This window comes from Colobus angolensis, unplaced genomic scaffold (genome assembly GCF_000951035.1).
Source record: "Colobus angolensis palliatus isolate OR3802 unplaced genomic scaffold, Cang.pa_1.0 Scaffold484, whole genome shotgun sequence".
NCBI classification, from domain to species: Eukaryota; Metazoa; Chordata; class Mammalia; order Primates; family Cercopithecidae; genus Colobus; species Colobus angolensis.
Genome location: NW_012118310.1, coordinates 631,814 through 656,241, shown reverse-complemented (window position 1 = coordinate 656,241; position 24,428 = coordinate 631,814). Strand labels below are relative to the sequence as shown.

Below are 24,428 nucleotides of genomic sequence, written 5' to 3'. Positions count from 1 at the left end.
CAGGCACCCACCACCACGCCCAGCTAACTTTTTTGTTTTGGGGGGTTTTTTTTGAGATGGAGTCTTGGTCTTTTCTGCCCAGGCTGGAGTGCAATGGTGTGATCTTGGCTCACTGCAACCTCCACCTCCCAGGTTCAAGCAATTCTCCTGCCTCAGCCTCCTGAGTAGTTGGGATTACAGGTGTATGCCACTACGCCCTGCTAATTTTGTATTTTTAGTAGAGATGGAGTTTCACTATGTTGGCCAGGCTGGTCTCGAACTCCTGACCTCAGGTGTTCCACCTGCCTCAGCCTCCCAAAGTGTTGGGATTACAGGTGTGAGCCACCATGCCCCGCCATTGTTTTGTATTTTTATTAGAGATGGAGTTTCACTGGTCTTGAACTCCTGACTTCAGGTGATCTGCCTGCCTAAGCCTCCCAAAGTGTTGAGATTACAGGCATGAGCCACTGTGCCCAGTCAGTACATTTAATTTATTTAAAAAAATTTAATAGACATTAAAACATTAATAGTCATGCAAATGCTTAAGTCATAGAAATACAGAGGAAAAACAATCTACTAATTTTTTTTTTTTTTTTGACGGACTCTCACTGTCTCCTAGGCTGGAGTGCAGTGGTGTGATCTCGACTCACTGCAAGCTCCGCCTCCCGGGTTCACGCCATTCTCCTGCCTCAGCCTCCCGAGTAGCTGGGACTATAGGTGCCTGCCACCGGCCCGGCTAATTTTTTGAATTTTTAGTAGAGACGGGGTCTCACCGTGTTAGCCAGGATGGTCTTGATCTCCTGACCTCGTGATCCACCTGCCTCAGCCTCCCAAAGTGCTGGGATTATAGATGTGAGCCACCACATCTGGCCACAGTCTACTGAATTTAACAGGAATTCCAGAATATTTTTGTACCAGCTCTAGGGTTCATGTCTGAGTTTAAAATAGGATGATACAAATCTGAGTTAAAGTGACTCTCCTAGTCAGTTTCAGCTGCTATAACAAATACTACAGATGGAGTGACTTAGACAACATACCTCTATTTCTCACTGTCTGGATACTAGGAAGTCCAAGATCATTGTTTTGGCCAGTTCAGTCCCGGTAAGGGCCCTTTCCATCTGTGTTCTCACATGGTGGAGAGAAAGAGCTGTAGTCTCGGGCACTAAGCCCATGATGGGGCTCCACCCTCATGACCTGATCACCTCTCGAAGGCCATGCCTCCCAGTAGCATCACATTGGGGGTTAGGCCTTCAACATAGGGGTTTTGGGGGAATCCAAACATCTAGTCCATAGCAATAACTAAAATTGTTTATATCTTTATTTGCAAAAATAAAGCTTATTTTTATTAGAAAAATATTGCTTGAGGACTTATTCTAATAAAGTAGAAAATTAATTCAATAAAGAGGAAGGAGGGATACAGGACGCAACAGGGAAATAAGAAATCAGTGGAACTTTGGCTATGTCTAAATTATTGACATATGGTATCACTGTTGGTGTCCTTTTTTTTTTTTTTTTTTTTGTGGGGTGGAGGCTTGTTCTGTCGCCCAGGCTGGAGTGCAGTGGCATGATATCAGCTCGCTGCAACTTCCGCCTCCCGAGTTCAGGTGATTCTCCTGCCTCAGCCTCCAGAGTAGCTGGAACTACAGGCACACGCCACCATGCCTGGCTAATTTTTTATATTTTTAGTGGAGATGGGGTTTCACCACATTGGCCAGTCTGGTCTTGAACTCCTGACCTCATGGTCCACCCGCCTCGGCCTCCCAAAGTGCTGGGATTACAGGCGTGAGCCACCGTGCCCGGCCCTGTGTGTGTCTTTAAGTTTGAAGCCACAAATCCACATGAACTCAGCTTAAAAAGCTATTAGGACAATAGACGAGAAGGAGCAAACAGAAGCACATGGAGGGTCCTATCTCACTCTGGTTGCAGACACTTAGGGTGCAGATGTTGATTGAGCCAGAATTAACATAAGAGAGGAAAGCTTTGTACATGAAGGAGCATGGCGCACAGGAAAGGCAGTGAACAGCACCATCCCAGCCAGTTGACGGGGCCTCTGTGAGTGCTGTGCCCCAAGCCTGGACGGCTGGTCCCTAGCCAGACCTTATTCTGGCTTGTGCCCCAGGTCATGCAGGTCTCAGACCTTGCCTTCTCAGGAGGCCTTTCCTGATCACTGGAAGGAAGCTCTGCCCTCCCCAGGCCCTGCTGACTAGCAGGTCACTCATCTCCTTACCTCCCTTCCTTTCCTTCACAATGTCTGTCATTATATCGAGCACTGCTCTGGTTAGCCTGTTTCCATTCTGCAGGGGAAGGCAGGGTCCTGACCTCTTGAGGCTCCCTCTGGATGTAGTGCTGAGCCCTGTGCCCCATCCGCAGTGGGAGGCCTGGGAATGTTGATAGAGTGAATGAATGATTCATTGCTGGTAATCTTATTCCTTTGTTTAATTCATTCAGCAGATAGAACGTAATCTGTCCTGAGCCAAAGGCTATACTGAGTTCTAGGGATATAGAAATGAACCCTGATCCATTAGAACCCCCAAGTTAACAAGGACCCTTTTCATGCTCGTCTTTTGTGATTCCTCTTGATAGCTTTTCTAGGCAGGTGATACCACCTCATTGGACAGGTGCAGAACTGAGTGAACTCCAAGAGATTAAAACTGATGCCCAGGCAGACCCAGCTAGACAGGGCAGAGCCCAGGATTCACACCAGGTCAGGGGCACCCAGGTGTGTGTTCCCTCTTCTGTTGGCCCTGCCTCCTGAGGCTCTTGTTTGCTGCATTCCTGGTAGGCAGGGAGGGGTTGGCCACGCTGCAGGGGCTGGAGGAAGCAGCAGCAGAGCACAGCTAACTTGTGCTTTGGAGCAAAGGATGAAACTGATCTTTTCACTGACCAGCATAGGGCACAGGCCAAAGAAAATTTTGGTTACTGTCTTGTGAGCCAGTTGAAGTTAGACTTGTTCTCTTTGGAATAGGTCTTCCTCTGGAGAAATAAAAACACTTGTCTGAAAGAGGCTATAACTATCTGTGGGCTGTTGGGCAAGGAGGCTTCAGACACTGGCTTTGAGCTCACTGGGTCCTGGCCCCTCATGGCTCTATGATCATCGCTGCTCCACACTGCAGGCCATGCTCCCTGTTGGTGCTCAGCCCAGGAGCCCTCCTTGGGTCCTAGCCAGACTCCTCTACCCTCATGGGCCTGCTACAGCGAGTCCAGTGCCTTTTCTCCCATGGGGGATCCCTGGAATCTCATACACGCTTAGCCCTTGCAGTCCAGGGTGGGAGCTAACCCTTTCCAGTTTCCCAGAGAGGGAGACCTTGAGTGGAGGGGAGGTCAGGAAACTCGGGGCTGGCAGCATGGTGGGAGGAGGTGAAAGTACGATGACTAGAGCCTTGTGTGCTGCTGTTGACAAAGCTTGAGGTATGATGGGTGCTGTGTGCAGGGTGTGCCTGAGCAGACCACTCCTGATGGAGTGCTGGGGGAAGTTCAAGGCCAGGAGGCCAGTGAGGGGCTGATACACCCATCCAGTGGAAAGGCTGTATTTAGAGGCCCTCCTGAGTGGGAGCAAGGCTATGTGGACGATGAGATGAGGTAAGTGAGATGGAAGTTTCTGTACAGCCATTGAGGCTGAGGCAGGAGGATTGCCTAAGTTCAGGAGTTTGAGACCAGCCTGGACAATATATGTCACAGATGTCAAGATCTTGTCTCTATCAAAAAAAAAAAAAAAATGTTGGCGTAGTGGTGCACACCTCTAGGTCCAGCTATTCGGGAGACTGAGGTGGTAGGATCACTTAAGCCCAGGAGGTCGAGGCTACAGTGAGCCATGATTGTGCCACTGCACTTCCACTTCCACTTCAGCCTAGGGGACAGAGAGACCCAGTCTCACAAAAAAAAAAAAAAAAGCCATTGGACAGCCCAGGTGGACAGTTAGGTGGAAACACAGAAGGCTCCTGGCCACTCCTTCCATTCTGTGTTTGGGGAAGCACCTGTGCTCAGGTGTGTAACAGCCTGCGGGCCTGGCTGTAGATCGGTGTGCACTGGTATGTGGGGCAATTGGGGAGGGTTCACACTGGGCCGAGGCAAAGCAGAAATGGGACCAGAACAAGAGGTGCAAGCCTGCGGGGCAGCCTCCATGCCTAGTCAGTGCTGTGCTTTCCTCATATCTTGGCACAGGTATGACCCACGGCACAACCGCTGGTTCCAGATCCAGTCCCTGCAGCAGGAGCACGCCGACCTGTCCGTGTGTGTTGTAGGCAGGTACATCTACGCTGTGGCGGGCCGTGACTACCACAACGACCTGAATGCTGTGGAGCGCTATGACCCTGCCACCAACTGCTGGGCATACGTGGCTCCACTCAAGAGGGAGGTAAGGAAGAAGAGGGGCCTTCTCCTGCCTAATTTCCTTCCCCAGGATGTGCAAAGAGTGAGAGGCCCAGGTGTCAAGACCTGTCCCAGGTCAGGGAAACAGGCTCAGTGAGCAGAATCCATGCTTCTCCAGAGACCCTGCATTGAATGCATTGATGAGGCCCCATGAGGTTCAGCCAGCCCACCTGGGGAGGCTCATCAAGGATCCAGACCCCATTGCTCAGAATTGCACCCCACTTGTGAGTCTCACATGCTGAGACCTTGTCACACCACCTTGGCCCTGGCAAGCTGCTTTAACCTTGTAGTTCAAATGTGGATAGAACATTTGCTCTTTGTGCAGCTGAGATGAGCTGGGACACTTCCAGAGATGTTAAACAGGAAGGGGCCCTGAGAGAGGTGAGGGCCCTCAGTAGCCCAGCTCACTGGCCTATCCTCAGACCTCTTCCCTCTAGGTCCCCTGAAGGGTGGGGCCTTCCAGAGCCAAGAAACACTCTAAGATTTTGTTTTTTATATTAAATCCTATGTTTGAATATTGGGACAACTTGAAAACAAAATCATGTGCATCCCATATAATACCTTTATTCCAATTTGAAGATGTTTAAAATTATGTTCATTGTGGAAAAGTGATGTTTTAGGGAGGTGCCTCTCTTTTATATTATGGCTTTGGGGTACTCGGGCCTGGTGTAACAACCAGACATGCGATCCCAGGGAAGGAACAGTCCTTGCTGGCCCCCTACTTCCTGGGTCTCAGCTTCCGAGAACAGGGTATGCACCCTGCTAGTACTGGCATAGCATTTGTGGAGCACCTGCTATGGGCCAGGTACACCTCTGGGGATTCCCAAGAGGCAGATGATGGTATGGAGGGCAGGTTCTACCTGCACTGCCTCAGGGAGTTTAGCAAGAGCTCTGGCCTTTGTAAGCCTCTTTCCAGTATCTCTCATGACCCCCAATCCCCCCAGGGACTTAGACTTTGACTTCAGGGGGTGAGGGCTAGTGTCTCCTCAGTGGATCCAGCTCTTTGTCCAGGTCATTCACACAGCCCACACAGATTTCTGTCTCTTGGGCAGCTGTGAGCTGCAAGCTGTGACTTGCTCCTTGCTCTCAGCTTCTTTGGGGAGAAGGAAGCCTCTTTGGAAGGACACTCCCTACCCCCATCCTGGGGAAAGGAGCAGATTTTGCATGGAGAAGATCAGGAAGTCCTTGAGACCAAGCGGATAAGGAGGGCTCTTGGGTTCTGTTCCAGGAAGGGTGATGGGGGAAGCCGCCTAGGTGGGTGTTGTGGGAGGGGCTTCGCAATTTCTTTGTCTGCGGCAGCTGGGAAAGCAGCAGTTCTCCAGCTTGGCCACAGAGGGGCAGCCTTGGCTTTCAACTAGCTGCGTCCTGGCTGCTGGTGTTCCTTCATGCATGCATTCATTCCGCAACTACTAAGCACCAAGTACCACTGGGAATCCAGTGGTGACGAGAAATGAGAAAGACTCCCCACTCCATGGTGTTTACAGCCTTGTAGGAGAAACCACTCTTAACCAGCAAACAAATCAATAAAGTGGTTACAATTATGGTAAGTGAAATGAAGAGGGGGCTGAACTGAAGCATTTCCAGGGAGGGGGCTCTGGTAGGATGAATCTAGAGGGACTTTTTGGGGAATGTCCACCTGAGGAGACGTCAATTAGACCTACCATTTACAGAGGGAGGAAATGTTACTGGGAATGTGTCCTCAGTTCTTGTCTTTTTGGTTAAAAGACTTTAAGCAAGAGACATGCATTAACAAGGATAAGCGTAAGGCAGTTTATTGCAAAAGCGAGAGTACATTCTGAAGGCTGAGGCAGAGCACGCTGCTCCAGAATAAGATCGCCCCAACTGGCACTGGGAAACCTCCCTTACGGGAGGCTTAATGATTATTCATAAATGGGCGGGAAGAGGTGTTACTCATAAGCGTGTTTTGTTTGGGTGGTTTAGCAGTGCATGCACTGTGGCTCTACTTGCTAGTGCATTTATCGCATGTCTCATTAGCATCTTAAATCTTCACCGAGGAGGTGTGTTTTTTACCATTACAATGAGCAAAAGTTACTTTAGAAGCAAGCAAAACTGGGGCAAAATATACAACACAGGCTCCTTGGGGTGGAAAGTCTCTTGTGGGGTTAGTTCCTATTTGAGCTGGATAAGCTCAACTGAAAGGGGTTGGGGCTTTTGAAACCCCAGGTGTGGGCCGGGCGCGGTGGCTCAAGCCTGTAATCCCAGCACTTTGGGAGGCCGAGACGGGCGGATCACGAGGTCAGGAGATCGAGACCATCCTGGCTAACATGGTGAAACCCTGTCTCTACTAAAAATACAAAAAACTAGCCGGGCGAGGTGGCGGGCGCCTGTAGTCCCAGCTACTCCGGAGGCTGAGGCAGGAGAATGGCGTAAACCCAGGAGACGGAGCTTGCAGTGAGCTGAGATCCGGCCACCGCCCTCCAGCCTGAGTGACAGAGCAAGACTCTGCCTCAAAAAAAAAAAAGAAACCCCAGGTGTGGTTAACATGTCTCAGAGGTCATAGTCCCTTCCGGGCATGCTAGGGGCTGAGGCCGACCTGGAATCCACTTCCCTGCTCATATCTAACCATCTGCCTAGTCTAACAGAAGGACATTCCAGGGCAGGAGAGGGGCTCACAGCTTTTCCTGAGCAGGGGAGGAAACATGGGGCATGCTTGTAGGAAAAGAAAGTGCGAGGATCAAGAGCAGAGCAAGCGAGGCTGGCCCTGGGTCATCGCGTGGTCTGGGTTGAAGGCAGCAGTAACCTGTGCTGACACACAGCTGTGGAGCTGGAGGGAGATGGGAGGGTTCAGAGTGTAGTGTGGCGGTAAACTGATCAGGCTTGCTGATGGATCAGATGTTGGGGAATGAAAAAGGATAGGTCATGTTGGCAGGGCGCGGTGGCTCACGCCTGTAAACTCAGCACTTTGGGAGGCCCAGGCGGGCGGATCACCTGGGGTCAGGAGTTAAAGACCAGCCTGGCCAACATGGTGAAACCCCATCTCTATTAAAAATACAAAAATTAGCTGGGCGTGGTGGCAGGCACCTGTAGTCCCAGCTACTCTGGAGGTTGAAGGAGGAGAATGGCGTGAACCCGGGAAGCAGAGGTTGCAGTGAGCCGAGATCACACCACTGCATTCCAGCCTGGGCAACAGAGCAAGACTCTGTCTCAAAACAAACAAAAAACCTCACAGGATTGGCACACTGAATATTACAAAAAACTGATGAAAGAAATAAAAGAAGATGTGAATGGATGGAGAGACATACCAAGTCCATGGATTAGAAGAGTCAAATAGTAAGAATGTCAGTTCTTTCCCAACCCAATTAATAATACATATATTAATACAGTATTCCTTATATTGGTATAGTATTAATACAGGAATACTAGTATTCCTATCAAAACTTCAGGAATGTTTTTTGTGCTATTAAGGGAAAATGAAAATGGAAGCTGAGGTTTGGATATACCCCTAGGCCAACTGCCTCTAGCCATGTAACTGAAACTTAAGCTGTCCTCCCACAGTGTGATAGCATTACAAAGAAAGCTTATGCACAGTAGGGAACAATATACTTCCTCATTCATGCTTTATAAACTGTGCTGTAACTGCTGTTAACTGGGGCTTCATACCACTTCCAGTTTGGGGTTTCTTGGTTCATGAAATCTTTTACATGCACAATAAGCTTTTTAAAATATTTGTATTTGTTTATTTTTTGAGACAGAGTCTCACTCTGTCACCCAGGCTGGAGTGAAGTGGCATGATCCTGGCTCACTACAACCTCTGCTTCCCCAGTTCAAGTGATTCTCCTGCCTCAGCCTCCTGAGTAGCTGGGATTACAGGTGAGCACTTACATGCACAATAAGCTTTTTAAAATATTTGTATTTGTTTATTTTTTGAGACAGAGTCTCACTCTGTCACCCAGGCTGGAGTGAAGTGGCATGACCCTGGCTCACTACAACCTCTGCTTCCCCAGTTCAAGTGATTCTCCTGCCTCAGCCTCCTGAGTAGCTGGGATTACAGGTGAGCACCACCATGCCCAGCTAATATTTATATTTTTAGTATCAATGAGGGTTTCACCATATTTATAGCCCAGGCTGTTCTTGAACCCTGGTCTCAAGTGATCTGCGTGCCTTGGCCAAAGTGCAGGGATTAGAGAAGTGAGCCATTATACCCAGCCTAAAATTTTTTTTTATTGCCGGGCACAGTGGCTCACGTCTGTAATCCCGGCACTTTGGAAGGCCAAGGATGGTATATCACTTGAGGTCAAGAGTTCAAGACCAGCCTCGCCAACATGGTGAAACCCCGTCTCTACTAAAAATACAAATATTAGCTGGGTGTGGTGCCACCCACCTGTAATCCCAGCTACTCGGAAGGCTGAGGCATGAGAATCGCTTGAAGCCAGGAGGCAGAGGTTGCAATGAGCCAAGATTATGCCACTGCACTCCAGCCTGGATGACAGAGTGAGACTCTGTCTCAAAAAGTAATAATAAAATAAATTTAAAAATAAGTAATTTTTTTATTTTGATTTGATTTTACTTGTGACAGTAGATGTAAATGAGATTATTCTGAAATTTATATATAAAGGCAAAGGAACTAGAATAGCTCAAATAATTTTGAAAAAGAACAATAAAATGGGAGGAATCTGCCCAATTTCAAGATTACTACATAGCTACAGTAATCAAAGCTGTGGTGTGGATAGAGTGTTAGACACATAGATCAGTGAAACAGAATGGAAAACCCACAGACCCGGGTAAATATGCCCAGTTGTGTTACACATGATTTTGGACAAAGGTGCAGAAGCAATAGATTGGAGGAAAGATATCTTTCAGCAAATAGTGCTGGAGCGATTAGACATCCATCGGCAAAAAAATGGACATCAACCCAAGTCCCATACCATACACCAAAATTAATTCAAAATGGTTTATGGAGTTAAAAGTAAAACCATAAAACTTCTAGAAAAAAAAGAAAATCTTTTTTTTTTTTGAGACTGTTGATTTTTAATATTTTCTTTAAAAAATACAAAAGAAATTAACTCTGTAGGTTAATACAATTCAGGGAAAGAGGGAAAAATGGAATTTCAGAGCAAATGTTGTTTAGGTTATCACATTCCCACACTCCCAATACCCATAAAACAAGAATTTCACTCCATGACACAGAGGAATATTGAATGATAGCCCAGAAATGTTGATAGTTAAGGTACTGAAACTAACAAAAGGATTTTTGTTGTCCTTGATTATTCTGTCCTGTGATGAATAAAATATACACTAAAGGACAGGTAAGGAAAACTTATAGCAGAAAAAAGACTAAATGTACCAAACACAGCAGTATAAACCACTCCTTGGCAGAAGTGTGCTTCTGAAAGAATGGGGCAGTAATCAGGTAGCTGAACTAGTTGGCTACTGTCACTCCCAGCCCATCCCCAAATAAATAGTGTGGAAGTGTAATAGTGTAGTAGTATTTGATTCAACAAAGAAAGTCTTTCACCCCCATTCAAGGCAAACATTGCCATGGCTAGATGAGCCCTGGCAGGTAAAAAGACAACTGTAAAATCACAGGTACTTCTAGTTTATCCCGTTATACTGAACTCCCACATTGATGTCATCTCTCATCCCAATATTTGTTGACTCTTTTATTTCCCCAAGGTACGAAAGACCTTGGGGAAATAGAAAGATCTTTCAAATAATATGCCCTTCTCCATCTTCCAAGCTATGTAATACTTCAGTGCTGTTCTAAGTTCACTGACATTCCATCCAGTTCAGTTTACTTCACTTATTCTAACTTCAGTTGTGATATATAAATCCTGACCTCCAAAAGAAGTGTCAGATGAGTCTCTCTCTCGTCCCCAAAGTTTTGTGGGGTTTTCCCTTTTGTTTCTCTCTAGAATGGAACTGTGTTGCCCCTAGCTACCTGTAGATTAGAAAATATGTTTGTTCTTGGAAAAAAAGGACTTGAATTTTACCAAGTTTACTTAAATTGGTATGTTTCCAATCATCTAGGCTGGATATTGCCCACATCTAGTAGGCAATACTCACCTTAGTTCTTTGCAACGTATGAGGCACAACATACATATAGTACACCAAGCACGTGGTAAGTTAGAAATGACAGGAAAGTGCTCCCCAAAGCAGTGGGAGAGGCCATGTGGTCTCTCACATCCATTCAATGTACATTCTTTTCCCTGGAGTATGTTACCCACCCTTCTCAGGAACAACAACCAGGACGAGGGGGAGTATGTGTCAAATAAGTACAATCATCACTGCACTGGTGCCTGTAATCACCCTGTGCACACAGTGAGAAACAGACATTCTGGAAAGGATTCTTGATTCTCCCACTAACTGTCCGCTGGACTGGTCACTAGCTCTGGATGGTGCTCCAACAATGGTCACTTCTTGTGGAGAACACACACCAGCATCAGAGCGCTGGGTTCCCATGGATGTCATGACTTCCCAGCTGTCGATGATAGGGTCATAACATTCAATGCTACTTAGCAGGGAATTACCATCATATCCTGCAGTTGCATAGAGTCTCCCCCAAAGCACTGTGGCCCCTACATTGCATTGTAGAGTGGTCATATTGGTGACAGTTGTCCAGGAATCAGTGAGAATGTTGTATGCTTCAATGGAAGAAAGGTGGGCTGTACCATCAAATCTCCCCACCACATAAATATAGTCATTCAGCAGGGCTACTCCTGCACCAGAACACTTGATGGCCATTGATGTAACATGAGTCCGATGTCCTGTATGAGGGTATATTTCTCAACTGAATTTAAGATATTCAAGCCGTCATATCCTCCTAGACAGTGGATCACTCCGCTGGCCACTATAGGTCCAGCACCTTCCTGGGATGTCTGCATATCTCCCAGCATGCTCCACTGGTCAACGTTTGGATCATACCACTCCATACTGGTGTGACACCTGCTTCCATCAAAGCCTCCAGAGACATAGATCATATCTCCCCGGGTGGTGGCTCCAGCAAGACCTTGTCAGACATTCATTGGGGTCACAGAATACCAGACCCCATCCTCATCTGCTGTGTAGTCTAGACATTCCACTGAACTAAGGCAGGAACAGCCATCATAGCCACCAATAATGTAGATTCGGTCATGTAGAGACACTGAGGCCACATAATGTCTGTTACGAGTGATGCTTGGCAAAAAGCTCCATTTCTGAGTTTTAGGGTCATATTTCTCTACCACGTCAATGGGAGACTGCTGGCTTCCAAAGCCCCCAGCCACCAAAAGCACTTCATTGGCTCCTAGGTGAGACCTTGTCCTGGGTCCCTGTATCTGACACTGAAGTTCAGGCCTCAGATGAAACTTCTTTGCTTCATCCACCAGATCCCTGCATTGTAAACTACAGCGGATGAAAGGCTCAGCATCTGTTACAACTATGATATACCTGGGGGTTAGCAGGGGCATCTGCACATACTGTAGCAGGTTAGGCAAGGGTTTTTCCTGCTGTTTCTTGACATGCTTCATGCAGTTGATGACAGCCTCAAAGACTGGCTCTTCAGAATCCACCTGAATTTCATTGCACTTGATTAGCTTTTCCACCCCTCCTTGACTCAGAAGAGTGAACTCTTCATGCTATACCACTTCAGGAAAATGCTTCTGGCTGCTTGCATCAGGTCAACACAGTTGGGGTTCTAGCAAAATCCCTAATAACCCAGGCAATTAGAAGGGTCCAACTGACTAAGAACTCACAACAGGCTTGTTTCACACCTTTCAACTGAAGCAGACAGGTTGCAGGAAGCAGTTCTTGTGCATTCTCTACTGTCACATGTACTGTTTCTGTGTGCACAAAGTCCGATAAAATTTCCATGGTAGAGGCAGTCAAACCTTGGATGTCAACATAAGGTTTCCCCTTCTGTGAAAGCTCACTAGTGAACATGGCACAGAAGTGATCACTACAGGCAACCAGCACAATCCAATGGGCAAGGAAGTCTTTGTGCTCTACTCTCAATGTCACATCACAGGGTATTGCTTTTCCTGAGGGAGTTCATTGAATTGAGGATGGATTTAGCATGAGTATTTGTCATTATGTCTTTGGGGGCCATAATGTCTCCCATAAAGCAGTGCGGAGAAAGAACAAAATGGGTCCTTGGATTCTGCAACTCTGCTCCTGAAACCACACAGCTGCACCAGGGCCCATCCCCAGCCTGTGAGGATGGAGTGGGACACGGGGCCAGCAGGCGGCTCAGGAGGAGCCGAAGCGTCGCCACCGTCGCCCACCCCCCCACCCCCTCACCCCCTGGGCCCAGAGGCTCTGGAGCCGTCCGGGTCTGGTCCCTGTGGTGGCCGCATGATGTGATGACCAGAAGAAAATCTTGAGGATCTAGCTAGGGCTAGGCAAGGAATTCTTAGACTTGACCCCAAAAGTATGAGCCATAAAAAGAAAAATTGATAAGCTGGACTTCATCAAAATTAAAAAATATTTGCAAACCACCTATCTGACAAAGGACTAGTATTAAATAAATACATATATAAACAACTCTTAAAACTCAATGAAAGGCCAGATGCGGTGACTCACACCTGTGATCCCAACACTTTGAAAGGCCAAAGTGGGTAGATCACGAGGTCAGGAGTTCGAGACCAGCCTGGCCAACATGGTGAATCCCCATGTCTACTAAAAATACAAAAATTAGTCGGGCGCAGTGGCACACGCCTGTAATCCCAGCTACTTGGGAGGCTGAGGCAGGAGAATCGCTTGAACCTGGGAGGTGGAGGTTGCAGTGAGCCAAGATAGTGCACTCCAACCTGAGCGACAGAGTGAGACTCTATCTCAAAACAAAACAAAACCTTGGCAAAATACTGCAAATAACCCCATTAGAAAGAGGGCAAAAGAAGCTGGGCACGGTGACTCACACCTGTAATCCCAGCGCTTTGAGAGGCCGAGGCGGGTGGATCACGAGGTCAGGAGATTGAGACCATCCTGGCTAACACAGTGAAACCCCGTCTCTACTAAAAATACAAAACATTAGCTGGGTGTGGTGGTAGACGCCTTGTAGTCCCAGCCACTTGGGAGGCTGAGGCAGGAGAATGGCATGAACCCAGGAGACAGAGCTTGCAGTGAGCCGAGATCATGCCACTGCACTCCAGCCTGGGCGACAGAGCGAGACTCTGTCTCAAAAAAAAAAAAGAAGGCAAAAGAGTTGAAACATTTCACTGAAGAGGATATACAGATGGCAAATAAGCATATAAGGAGATTTGTAACATTATTAGCTATTAGGGAAATGCAGATTAAAGCCACAGTGAGAGAACTACCTCAGGATGACTAAAATAAAAAGTAGTGACTACAAAATACTGGTGACTGTGCAGGGAAACTATGCTCATGCATTGCTGATAGGAATGTGAAATGGTACAGCCACTCTGGAAAACAGATCTGGCAGTTCTTCCAACTATCATGTGACCCAGCAGTTACCATCCTGGGTGTTTATCCCAGAGAAATGAAAACTACTCTGTATACGTTAGCCAGGCATGGTGATGCGTGCCTGTAATCCCAGCTACTCGGGAGGCTGAGGCATGAGAATTGCTTGAACCCAGGAGGCAGAAGTTGCAATGAGCCAAGATTGTGCCACTATACTGCAGCATGGGCAATAGACCAAGACCCTGTCTCAAAAAATAAAAAATTTAAAAAAACTTATCTGTACGTGAATATTAATAGTAGCTTTATTGGTAATAGCCAGAAACTGGAAATGAATCAGATGTTTTCAACAGAGAATGGTTAAACAAGCTGTGGTAGATACACATGGAATACTACTCAGCAATAAAAAAGGAACTAACTGTTGGTACATGTTGAATACCCCTTATCTGAAATGCTGGGGACCAGAAGTGTTTTGGATGTCAGATTTTTTCAGATTTTGGAATCTTTGCATTATAGTTACTGCTTTAGCATTTCTTATCCAAAAGTCTGAAATGCATTTCGTTTGAGTGTCATGTATGTGCTCAAAAAGTCTCAGATTTTGGATTTACTCAACCTGTACGTGCAATAACTTGGTAGAACCTGGGTTGGGGTAGAAAGCCAACGTCAGAAGGTTGTATACCAATTTAATTCAGACAACACTCTTGAAGTTACAAAATGGTAAAAATAGAGAAGAGATTGGTGGTTTTCAGGGCTTAAGGAAGGGATTAGGGTAAGGGAGGTGAATGGGTGTCACCCTAAAGGGCAGCCCCTTGGGATCCTGGTGGCTGTGTCCACGTCAGCATCCTGGTGACACTGTGATATAGTGACACAGGCTCTTACCATTGGGGAAGGAAGGCACATGAGACCTCTGTATTGTTACTTCCAACTACACGTTACTCTACACTTATCTCAAAATTAAAAGTTTAATTAAAAAGAAAAACCTCAGCTGGGTGTGGTGGCTCATGCCTATAATCCTAGCACTTTGGGAGGCTGAGGCAGGCAGATCATGAGGTCAGGAAATCGAGACCATCCTGGCCAACATGGTGAAACCCCGTCTCTACTAAAAATACAAAAATTCACTGGGCTTGGTGGCGCATGCCTGTAATCCCAGCTACTTGGGAGGCTGAGGCAGGAGAATCATTTGAACCAGGGAGTCAGAGGTTGCAGTGAGCCGAGATCATGCCACAGCACTCCAGCCTGGTGACAGAGCGAGACTCCGTCTCAAAAAAAAAAAAAGGAAACCCCCCCCAGACCCTTACTGGTGATAGGAAAAGACCCAAACCAAACCCTTGGTGTGTTTTCTTCCTCCCCACTGCTTTGTCCACCTCTCTAGACTCTTGTTTTGTCACCCGCATGGCCTCAGTGTTAGTGACTTGCCCAGTGACATAGCTCTGGAGGCTGCACACCCTGAGGGCTCCTCTACCCTCAAAACACCCAGGGCCTAGCCTTGGGGCCTTCTGTTGGCCTGCTGGGTGTGAGGGGTGGGTTCTCTTACCTTGGGGCCAAGGTAAGAGGTTCCCGCGATGGGGGCAGGCCAGGCCTGTAGAGATAGCCCATCAGAAGGAAGGTAAAAAGCCCACAAAAGATTCAGGACCAGAATCCAGAGCCATGTGTATTTTTCTCCCCACATCATGAGTTTGATGTCAGATATTATTTACAAACAGATTTTGAAAGCAGGGTCAGCAGGCCCGGAGGATTGCATGTCCAGTGGGAGTGGGGGAGGGGTGCAGGCCACTGAGGGCAGGTCAGCAGTCCCCAGGGTTCTGTGGCTTCTCCCAGACTGGCTTGAAAAAAATGCTGTTATTTTCTTGGAGTTCCCCCATGTAGATGTTGACTTTAGGGGCAAAGGAAAGACAAAGGTTACAGTTCATCTCTGAATCTATAGATGTATCCCCTATTGGGAAGAGGTTAGAGGTCAGTGACCAAGACAGTATGTCCCGTGAGAATCGAGGGAGGATTCTTGTCTGTATGTGAGGAGTAAGTGGGAAGTGGTGCAGCCTCACAGTGTTGTCAGGCAGGTGTGGGGTGGTGATTGGCCTTGACAGAGTACCCAGTCACCCTTCCTCACTGGCCTCTCACGCCATTTCTCCTGGTGGCTCCACACAGGTGTATGCCCACGCAGGCGCGACGCTGGAGGGGAAGATGTATATCACCTGCGGCCGCAGAGGGGAGGATTACCTGAAAGAGACACACTGCTACGACCCAGGCAGCAATACTTGGCACACACTGGCTGATGGGCCTGTGCGGCGTGCCTGGCACGGCATGGCAACCCTCCTCAACAAGCTGTATGTGATCGGGGGCAGCAACAACGATGCCGGATACAGGAGGGATGTGCACCAGGTGAGTGGGGCCGGGGGCTGTCCACACCCGTCATCATTCCCAACCCTCTCAGTTGTTGTTGATGGAAAATGTAATTGAAACATGTGCCTTTTTAAAATAGACTATTTTTCAAAGCAGTCTTAGGTTCACAGCAAAATTAAGTGGAAGGTACAGTTTCCATACACCCCTTTTTCCCCGCATACACGTACAGCCTCCCCACTGCAGACCTCTCCCTCCACAGGGGTGGATATGTCACAGTTGTAGAAACTGCATTGATGCGTCACCATCAACCAGAGTCCACAGTGTTCACTCTTGGTACATTCTATAGGTTTGGACAAATGTCACCATGACAGTATCATACACATACACATCTACTTTTGCTTATTATTCTTAAAAACTTTTAGGCTGGATGTGATGGCACATGCCTGTAATCCAAGCAGTTTGAGAAGCCATGGTGAGAGGATCGCTTGAGCTCAGGAGATTGAGACCAGCCTGGGCAACATGTTGAAACCCCATCTCTACAAAAATACAAAAATTAGCCAGGTGTGGTGGTGCATGCCTGTAATCTCAGCTACTTGGGAGGCTGAGGTGGGGGGATGGATGGCTTGAGCCCAGGAGGCAGAGGTTGCAGTAAGCTGAGACCATGCCACTGTACTCCAGCCTAGGTGACAGAGCCAGGTCTTGTCTCAAAAAAAAAAAAAAACAACTTTTAGAGTCAGGCTGGCGGCACATACCTGTAGTCCCAGCTACTCAGGAGGCTGAGATGGGAGGATCGTTTCAGCCCGGCAGTTGGAGGCTTCATTGAGCTATGATCACACTGCTGTTCCCCAGCCTCGGTGACAGAATGAGACCCTGTCTCTATTAAAAACAAAACAAAACAAAGAATAAAACTTTTATTATAAAGTTAATATAACCACATTGCAGGACCTTTAAAAAATAGAGATGGGTGGCCAGGCACGGTGGCTCACGCCTGTAATTGCAGCACTTTGGGAGGCCGAGGCGGGTGGATCACTAGGTCAGGCGTTCAAGACCAGCTTGGCCAAGATGGTGAAACCCCATCTCTTTTAAAAATACAAAAATTAGCAAGGTGCGCTGGTGGGCGCCTATAATCCTAGTTACTTAGGAAGGCTGAGGCAGGAGAATCACTGGAACCCGGGAGGCGGAGGTTGCAGTGAGCCGAGATCGCACAACTGCACCCCAGCCTGGGCAACAGAGCAAGACTCCGTCTCAAAAAAAGAAAAAAAAAAAAGAGAAGGGTGAGGAAAAGCATTTATAATCAGGCCCCTGCAGCGCTGTTTTTCCATATGACCATTTTCAGTATTGACCGTGTATGTTTTCTGCCTGATTGTAGTCAAAGAGCATCCCATTCTGAGCTGGGCACTGTGGCTCACGCCTGTAATCCCTGCACTTCGGGAAGCCAAGGCAGGTGGATGGCTTGAGTCCAGGCATTGATACCAGCCTGGGCAACATGGTGAAACCCCATCTCTACTAAAAATACAAAAAAAATTAGTCGGGCATGATGGCTTGCACCTGTGGTCCCAGCTACTTGGGAGGCTGAGAGAGAATCACCTGAGCCCAGGAGATTGAGGCTGCAGTGAACCTCAGTGATGGTGCCACCGCACTCCAGCCTGGGCGACAGAGCGAGACCTTGTCTCAAACAAACAAACAAACAAAAAGGAGCATCCCATATCCCATTCTGCTTCTCTCAGTGACTTTTGCCCTGGGCATTTTCCAGTTTAACACTCAATCTTCATAATCCCCTCTTGTGTCTGAGTTTTAACTATTCCAAATAACATGACAAGTAACAGTTGCTTTGTTGGACTTTTCAAGTATTTTAGATTATTTCCTTAGGTTCATGCCACAGTTCTCAAAGTGTGATTCTCAGACTAACAGAGTCTGCGTCACCTGGGAACGCTGTGTGATGAAGCACCTCAGACCCACTGATTCAGAAGCCCTGAGGGTGGGGCTTGGCAATCTGGGTTTTAACAGGCCCTCTGCTTGTGAGATCCTCTGGACCAGCACATTCGTTTTCTATTGCTGCAGTAACCTATCACCACAAACTTAGCAACTTAAGATAAATGTATTCTGCATTCACAAGTCCTCTGACAGGGCCTTGCCAGGCTAAAACCAGGGTGTGGTCAGGGCATCTTTCCTTTGTGGAGACCCTGGTGGGGATCTGCCTCCTTGCTCACCCAGGTGGTTAGAAGAATTCAACTGGCAGTTGCAGTCCCATTTCCTTGCTAGCTGTCAGCTGAGGGCCTTCTTGGCTTCTAAAGGTCCCCACTTTTCCTGGCTTCAGGGTGCTTCATCTTCAAAGCCAGCAATGGCAGGTTGAGTCCTCCTCACTTCTCAGCTTTCTTGTCTGGCTTTACCCTTCCTTTCTTTTGAGATGAAGTCTTGGTCTGTCACCCAGGCTGGGGGTCAGTGGTGCAATCTCAGCTAACTGCAACCTCTGCCTCCTGGGTTTAGGTGATTCTCCTGCCTCAGCCTCCTGAGTAGCTGGGAGGACCGCCACCACACCTAGCTAATCTTTGTGTTTTTAGTAGATGGAGTTTTGCCATGTCGGCCAGGCTCGTCTCAAACTCCTGACCTCAGGTGATCCATGCACCTCAGCCTCCCAAAGTGCTGGGATTACAGGCGTGAGCCACCACCCCCTTTCTACTTTTTTTTTTTTTTTTTTTTTTCTTGCTCTGTCACCAGGCTGGAGTGCCGTGGTGCTCTTGGCTTACTGCACCCTTCGCCTCCCAGGTTCAAGTGATTCTCCTGCCTCAGCCTCCTGAGTAGCTGGGGTTATAGGGACGTGCCACCACGCCCAGCTGATTTTGGTATTTTTAGTAGAGATGGGGTTTCACCATGTTGGCCAGGATGGTTTCGATCTCTTGACCTTGTGATCCGCCCACCTTGGCCTCCCAAAGTGCCGGGATTACAGGTGTGAGCCACTGTGCCCAGCCTCTCCCCTTCCACTTTTAAGGGCTCATGCAATTGGATGGGTCACCTGGAAAATCCAGGAAAACTGCCTCATCTCAGGATCTGCACCCTTAACTCTTTTTTTTTTTTTTTTTTTTTTTTCTGTATTCTCACACCCTCGATCCTATCTGCAAAGCCCCTGTGGCCACTTAAGGTAGCATATTCTGGAGATTAGGAACTAGAAATCTTTGGGGGCCACTATTCTGCCCACCATAGCTAGAAAACCAAAAACGGCTAATCAGTCAAGAAGATAAGATTTTCATGGCTCTTAATACTTATTGCCAAATTCCTTTTCTGGCATGTCAGACAGATACATAGTAGTATGGCTTTACCACACCCTCACCAGCACTGGGTTTTGTGATTTTTCTTCTCTGCAGTGGTTGCTAGTTAATAGTTGGAAAATTTGTCTCTGATGTTTTGATTTTGCATTTCTTCAATTACTAGTAGGTTGAACATTTTTCCATGTCTTTGTTTACTGTTTTGGACAATTTTGAAGACAAGAGAATGTTGATGTTGATTACTCCGCAAGGAATTACTTCCACTTTCTGTCTCCTCCCCCTGTCCTGCTGCCTGTGTTGAGTGCTGCAGGTGAGGCTGAGGACATTTCAGTGGAGTCCCTGTTTCTCAGGCAGTTTCCTGGAGGGGAGAGAAGCAGTGCCCTCAGACATGGGGAACGACCAGATGCTGATGGGGGCATAGCCACACACCTGAGGGCAGAGACTGGCTTAGGGCCAGGTGGCCTGAAGGAAGGGCTGGGCTCGAGCAAAGCCAGAGGGAATCGGATCATTCTAGGGGAGGGCCCAAAAGACAGGCTCCTGCAGACTCAGCCATCCCTGAGTGAGACAGCAGCAGCCTGGCCCATAGGCAGGATGTTTCAACACTGGCCCTGTGCCATCCTTCCAGGGGGTCTGACCTGTCGGAATGGTGGGTAACTGTGGCCACCTTGGTCAGTGGGCTTGTAGGGGAGCTGGCAGCCTTGTCCCAGCAGGTGCTGGGCTTTATTCTGGCCTTGGCTTTGCAGGTGGCCTGCTACAGCTGCACGTCTGGACAGTGGTCTTCCGTCTGCCCACTCCCTGCTGGGCATGGTGAGCCTGGCATTGCCGTGCTGGACAACAGGATCTATGTGCTAGGTGGCCGTTCACACAACCGTGGCAGCCGCACGGGCTACGTGCACATTTACGATGTGGAGAAGGACTGCTGGGAGGAGGGGCCCCAGCTGGACAACTCCATCTCAGGCCTGGCGGCCTGTGTGCTCACCTTGCCTCGCTCCCTGCTCCTTGAGCCGCCCCGCGGTACCCCTGACCGCAGCCAGGCCGACCCGGACTTTGCCTCTGAGGTGATGAGTGTGTCTGACTGGGAGGAGTTTGACAACTCCAGTGAGGACTAGACTTCCCATGCCTGGTGTCAGAGGGAAGGGAGGCTGGGACTGCAGGGCAGTGAAACCCACGCAGCCTAGGCCACAGCACTTTACTCCAGGGCAGGGCCCCCTGCCCCTGTTGGCCACAGCTTGGGGGCCCTGCCCTCTTTCTTCACACCAGCCCCTTGGCCAGCCTGCCGCAGGCATCTCAGGGCCGTGCAGATCCCGGCCTGTGGATTACATCACAGCAGGAAATGCTTCTGAAAGGCTTTGGTCTTCCTCAGTGAGCCCTGGAGGGGTTGGCCTTCTCTCTCCTCCCTGCCTAGATCAGTCCTTATCCAAAGGGACCTGGGAGCTGACAGCCTGGGCAGGGGGGCTGAGGTACGTACGTGGCAGCCCTCTTTCTGTGAATGGGGTGGGGCTGTGGGAGCAGCTGGGGTTGGAGGATGAGAGCTCCTGAGAGGCAGAGGAGCAGAGATGCATCAGCTCTCCTGGGACTGACTCTGTGATAAAAAGACCTCTCCTGCTGGGTTTTCAGACCCCATGTTGTTGATCAATGAAATAAAGCATCTTACAGAAGGTGTTAACTGTTTTTCTGTAGCCACAGCCTCAGTTCCTTTCCACAGTGCATCCAAGATGCATCCCTGGGAAGTGTGGCTTCTGGGGTCAGAGCCACCATCTGGGAGGCTGTGGAAGCCCAGGCTAGAAGCCAAGTGGCACTAGGAAGACCCTGCCTGAGAGGGAAGCACAGTGAACTCCACAAGCTAACAGGGCAGTCAGTGGGAAAGCTGGAACTTGCCCTGGTCTGGTGACAGGTGGTTGTGCAGCCCACTTGAGTGTCTTTTCTGGTGTGGAAATTGTCTCCCAACCAGGGCAGCACGCAGAGTTTCAGTTCAGCTCCAGTTAGGAGTCTCTCAGCCTGAGAGGGTCAGGGAACCAGAGCCTCAGCACCTGGGAGCGGGGCAGCATCACAGGGGCATGGAGGGTGGCCCCTCTGGCCTGTGCCCGGCTCCTCCCAACCTCCTAAAGCTGAGTGTGCTGGGGAGGGGATCTGCAGGTGCTACAGGTTTGCCAGGTAACCCTTAGACACCCAGTCTCAAGGACCACACTGGCACAGCAGCTGGGACCCTCCCCTTTTCACCTGTCCCGGTGCTTTTCTTGCCCTCTTGAGACCACCAGGCTTAGCCTGCACCCTGCATAGATGGGCTGTGAGTCCACACCAGCCTGACCACAGGGCTGCACCACACGAAGCTTTCTTCCATCCAGATGCCCTTACAGGGTCTGCACCTGCAGACTCCTACTATGGGCCTTGTGCCCAGAGGCATCCCGCAGACAGGGCTGTAACTTGCCAAGGCCCCATCCTCTCCCAGTTGACTGGGCAGAGCATGGGGACAGCCATGTGTTCTTGCTGGCATCCTGTCCCAGAAGAGAAGGGGGTGGTGTGCTGCTTGATGGGAGGAGAGGGGATGGGGAGGGGGGACCATCAATCACTCTGGGCTCTCCTAAATGGATACCCCAAGGATTCTTGAGGGTAGAGGCAAATCCCTTGGAGTTGGCCTGTGCCCCCAGGGCTGTGGTATGTGGGTGTGTGTGTGAGACCTGAAGACCTTCCTCACTGTCCTGGGCCCTGAGTACCCCTGAGGAAACATGACATCGCCTTAGGGTAGCAGACCCGGTGTTGAGCCCCGGTGGGGCAGGATGGCTGCACACTCCAGTGTCATCTCCCTTCTCCCGAGGGTGAGGCGCAAGAGCGTGGGGTTCAGAGTAGGAACCCCACTCTGTGGGTCTCAGACCCAGCACTTCCTGTATCTCTGCTACCACCTGGCAGGTGAGGGCAGTAGATCCTGCAGACCTCAGAGGTTTCTGGAAAGGAGCACCAGACATGCCCCACCACTCTCCAGTGTGTTCTGACACCATGCTGGCTGGCACCATCTCACCTGAGCCACCAGCCACAGCCACAGGTTTGCAGGAGGCCTCTGGTCTGCAGGAGCAGGAAGGGCTCACTGAGGTCCTGCACAGCCTGGGGAGGAGTGGAGAGTGCCTTGGAATTGGGCGCAGCCTGGCCCTGCCAATGTCGGCCTTGGGGCGTAGCTGGGTTTCTAAGGGCTACATCTCATACCCCTGAGCTGAGGCAGCCCAACTTGTGCTCTCCAGTGTGGCTAGGCTCCTGGTCCCCGCTTTCATGCAAAACCCTCCTCAGCCTTCAAGGTCCACTTCCTTCTGGCAGTCATCCTGGCCAAAGCCAGCAGTCCAGGTCTCCAGGCTCCAGCAGTTTGCCTGTGTGGTGGTCAATTGTCTATGGGTTCCTTCTACATCCTGGTGCCACGTGGATGATCCTTCATTCCTCCCATACTTCTTAGTCTTCCCCTAGGGGTGCAGTGGTGGCTGGGACAAATGAGGGCTCTGCCCATGACACCCAAAGTTGCCATCCACTGCAAGGGATGTATGCGCCGGGTCATGAGGTGAGGCTGGGGACGATCCTTGTCTTGAGAGCATTGGTGGATAGCCACATGTGAGATTAAAAAGACTACTCTGGGTGACAGACAGGGGTGGGCAGAGATCTGAGACATTTAGGAGGTCCTGAGGGATTGGGGGGGCACCATCCAGGTGGTGCCCTTCCTGTACAGAGATGGCACATGGGGGTGGGAACAGGTCTGGGGGAAGGAGAAAGGTGATGGAATTTGATATGCCTGTTCATGACCTCCATCCAGCTGAGGTGAGTGTCCCCTCCAGCCCAGGGGGTCAGTGCCTCTAAAGCCGGGAGCTGGGCTGGGATAGACCCTGCAGCCACTGGGACCTCTGCTGGCCTTTATTGGGAGCAGTAATCTGGATCCTCCGTGGGAGGGGCCCCAGCACTGGGAGGGCACTGCTGAGGTCAGGGCTGTGCCCAGGCTGAGCTGCCCAGAAGTGGTTGGCCTGTTTATTTGTCCCCAAGTTGTTGCATTTGTGTCCACACTGGTTCCACTTCTCTTTCAGCCCACCCCACCGCCCTCGTGCACCAACATGGCTGAGTGAGGAGCCTGCTCTTCCCCATCCCACTCTCTGCCTGTACCAGCCTGGTGATGCCGGTGGCCTTGGGCCTTTCAGTGGCTCCTCCTCCAAGTCCCCTTCTCCAGCCCCACCTTTCATGGCTATCTGGCCACACCTGGAGAGAGTCTGCCTGCCCTTCCTCAGTGAGCCTGTGGGCCGCATGTGGCCTGCTCCCCAAAGAACACAGGTGCCCTCTCCCTGCTCAGGCCTTCAGCCAGCTCTCAAGTCCCCAAAAGACATCCTCGCTAGGACTGGGATACACACGGGACATTTGTGCTCCCTGCCCAACCTCCCAACTCCTTGGACCTGAGAGTGGGTCTGCCCCAGTTGCCCCCCGGGGACCTGCACCCTGCTGCTTCCCAGTCCAAGTCCAGCTTCCCCGCTGGCTCGCTAGGGCCTGTGCCTCTGTCTTGCTCCCTTCCCATATCTTCCCTCTGCTTTGTGCTGTTACCCACCTTGCCTGATGCAGGAGTTCCCACTCCAGCCCCAACCTCTCCTGGAAATCCGACAGCCAGCAGAACCCACCGCCCAGGCTCCCCGAGCCCCCTTCATTCCTCAACTAGGATTGCAAGGTTTCCATCCCGGGGGTCTCCTTCTGTCTACTTCTTCCTACCGCAGTCCACAGCCGGGCCATTCTACCTCCTCTGCATCTCTCCCATCCGTCCCTACGGAGACCCCTTCCCCCAGGCCTCGGGTCCGGACCCAGTCTACCACAGGCCTCAATCATCCTGCTCGGTCCGCCCCTTGCGAGCTTTGAGTGCGCAGGAGTGCGCAGGGGGAGCTGACCGCACATCTCAGCACTGCAAGGACTTCGCGGTGGGGTGCTGTGGAGTTGGCTTTCGGCCTCGACCTGGGCTGTCTGAGGGCCTCACTCCCTTGGCCGGTTCCGAGGCTCTGGGGGTGGGGGTGGGCTTGCGGAGTCGCGGCCGTGTCCCCCATCCGCCTTCCCGTCCCGGGCCTGGCTACGCAGTGGGCGCGCAGGGGCGGCTGCTTCGGTAGAGGTTTCGGGAGCGGACGG

At 49.9% G+C, this 24,428-nt stretch overlaps 1 protein-coding gene across 1 annotated transcript in view; it reads left to right on the top strand.

Annotated features, from left to right (window-relative positions):
• The window catches only part of KLHL22 (kelch-like family member 22), a 49,278-nt gene extending 28,306 nt beyond the window's left edge, over positions 1-20,972 (top strand). The window contains exons 6-8 of the mRNA XM_011959174.1: positions 4,141-4,333; positions 15,844-16,077; positions 20,045-20,972. Of these exons, the coding sequence (XP_011814564.1) occupies positions 4,141-4,333; positions 15,844-16,077; positions 20,045-20,410 (793 nt within the window). The 3' untranslated portion in view covers positions 20,411-20,972. The remainder of the gene's footprint in view (positions 1-4,140; positions 4,334-15,843; positions 16,078-20,044) is intronic.
• The last annotated feature ends 3,456 nt before the right edge of the window (positions 20,973-24,428 follow it).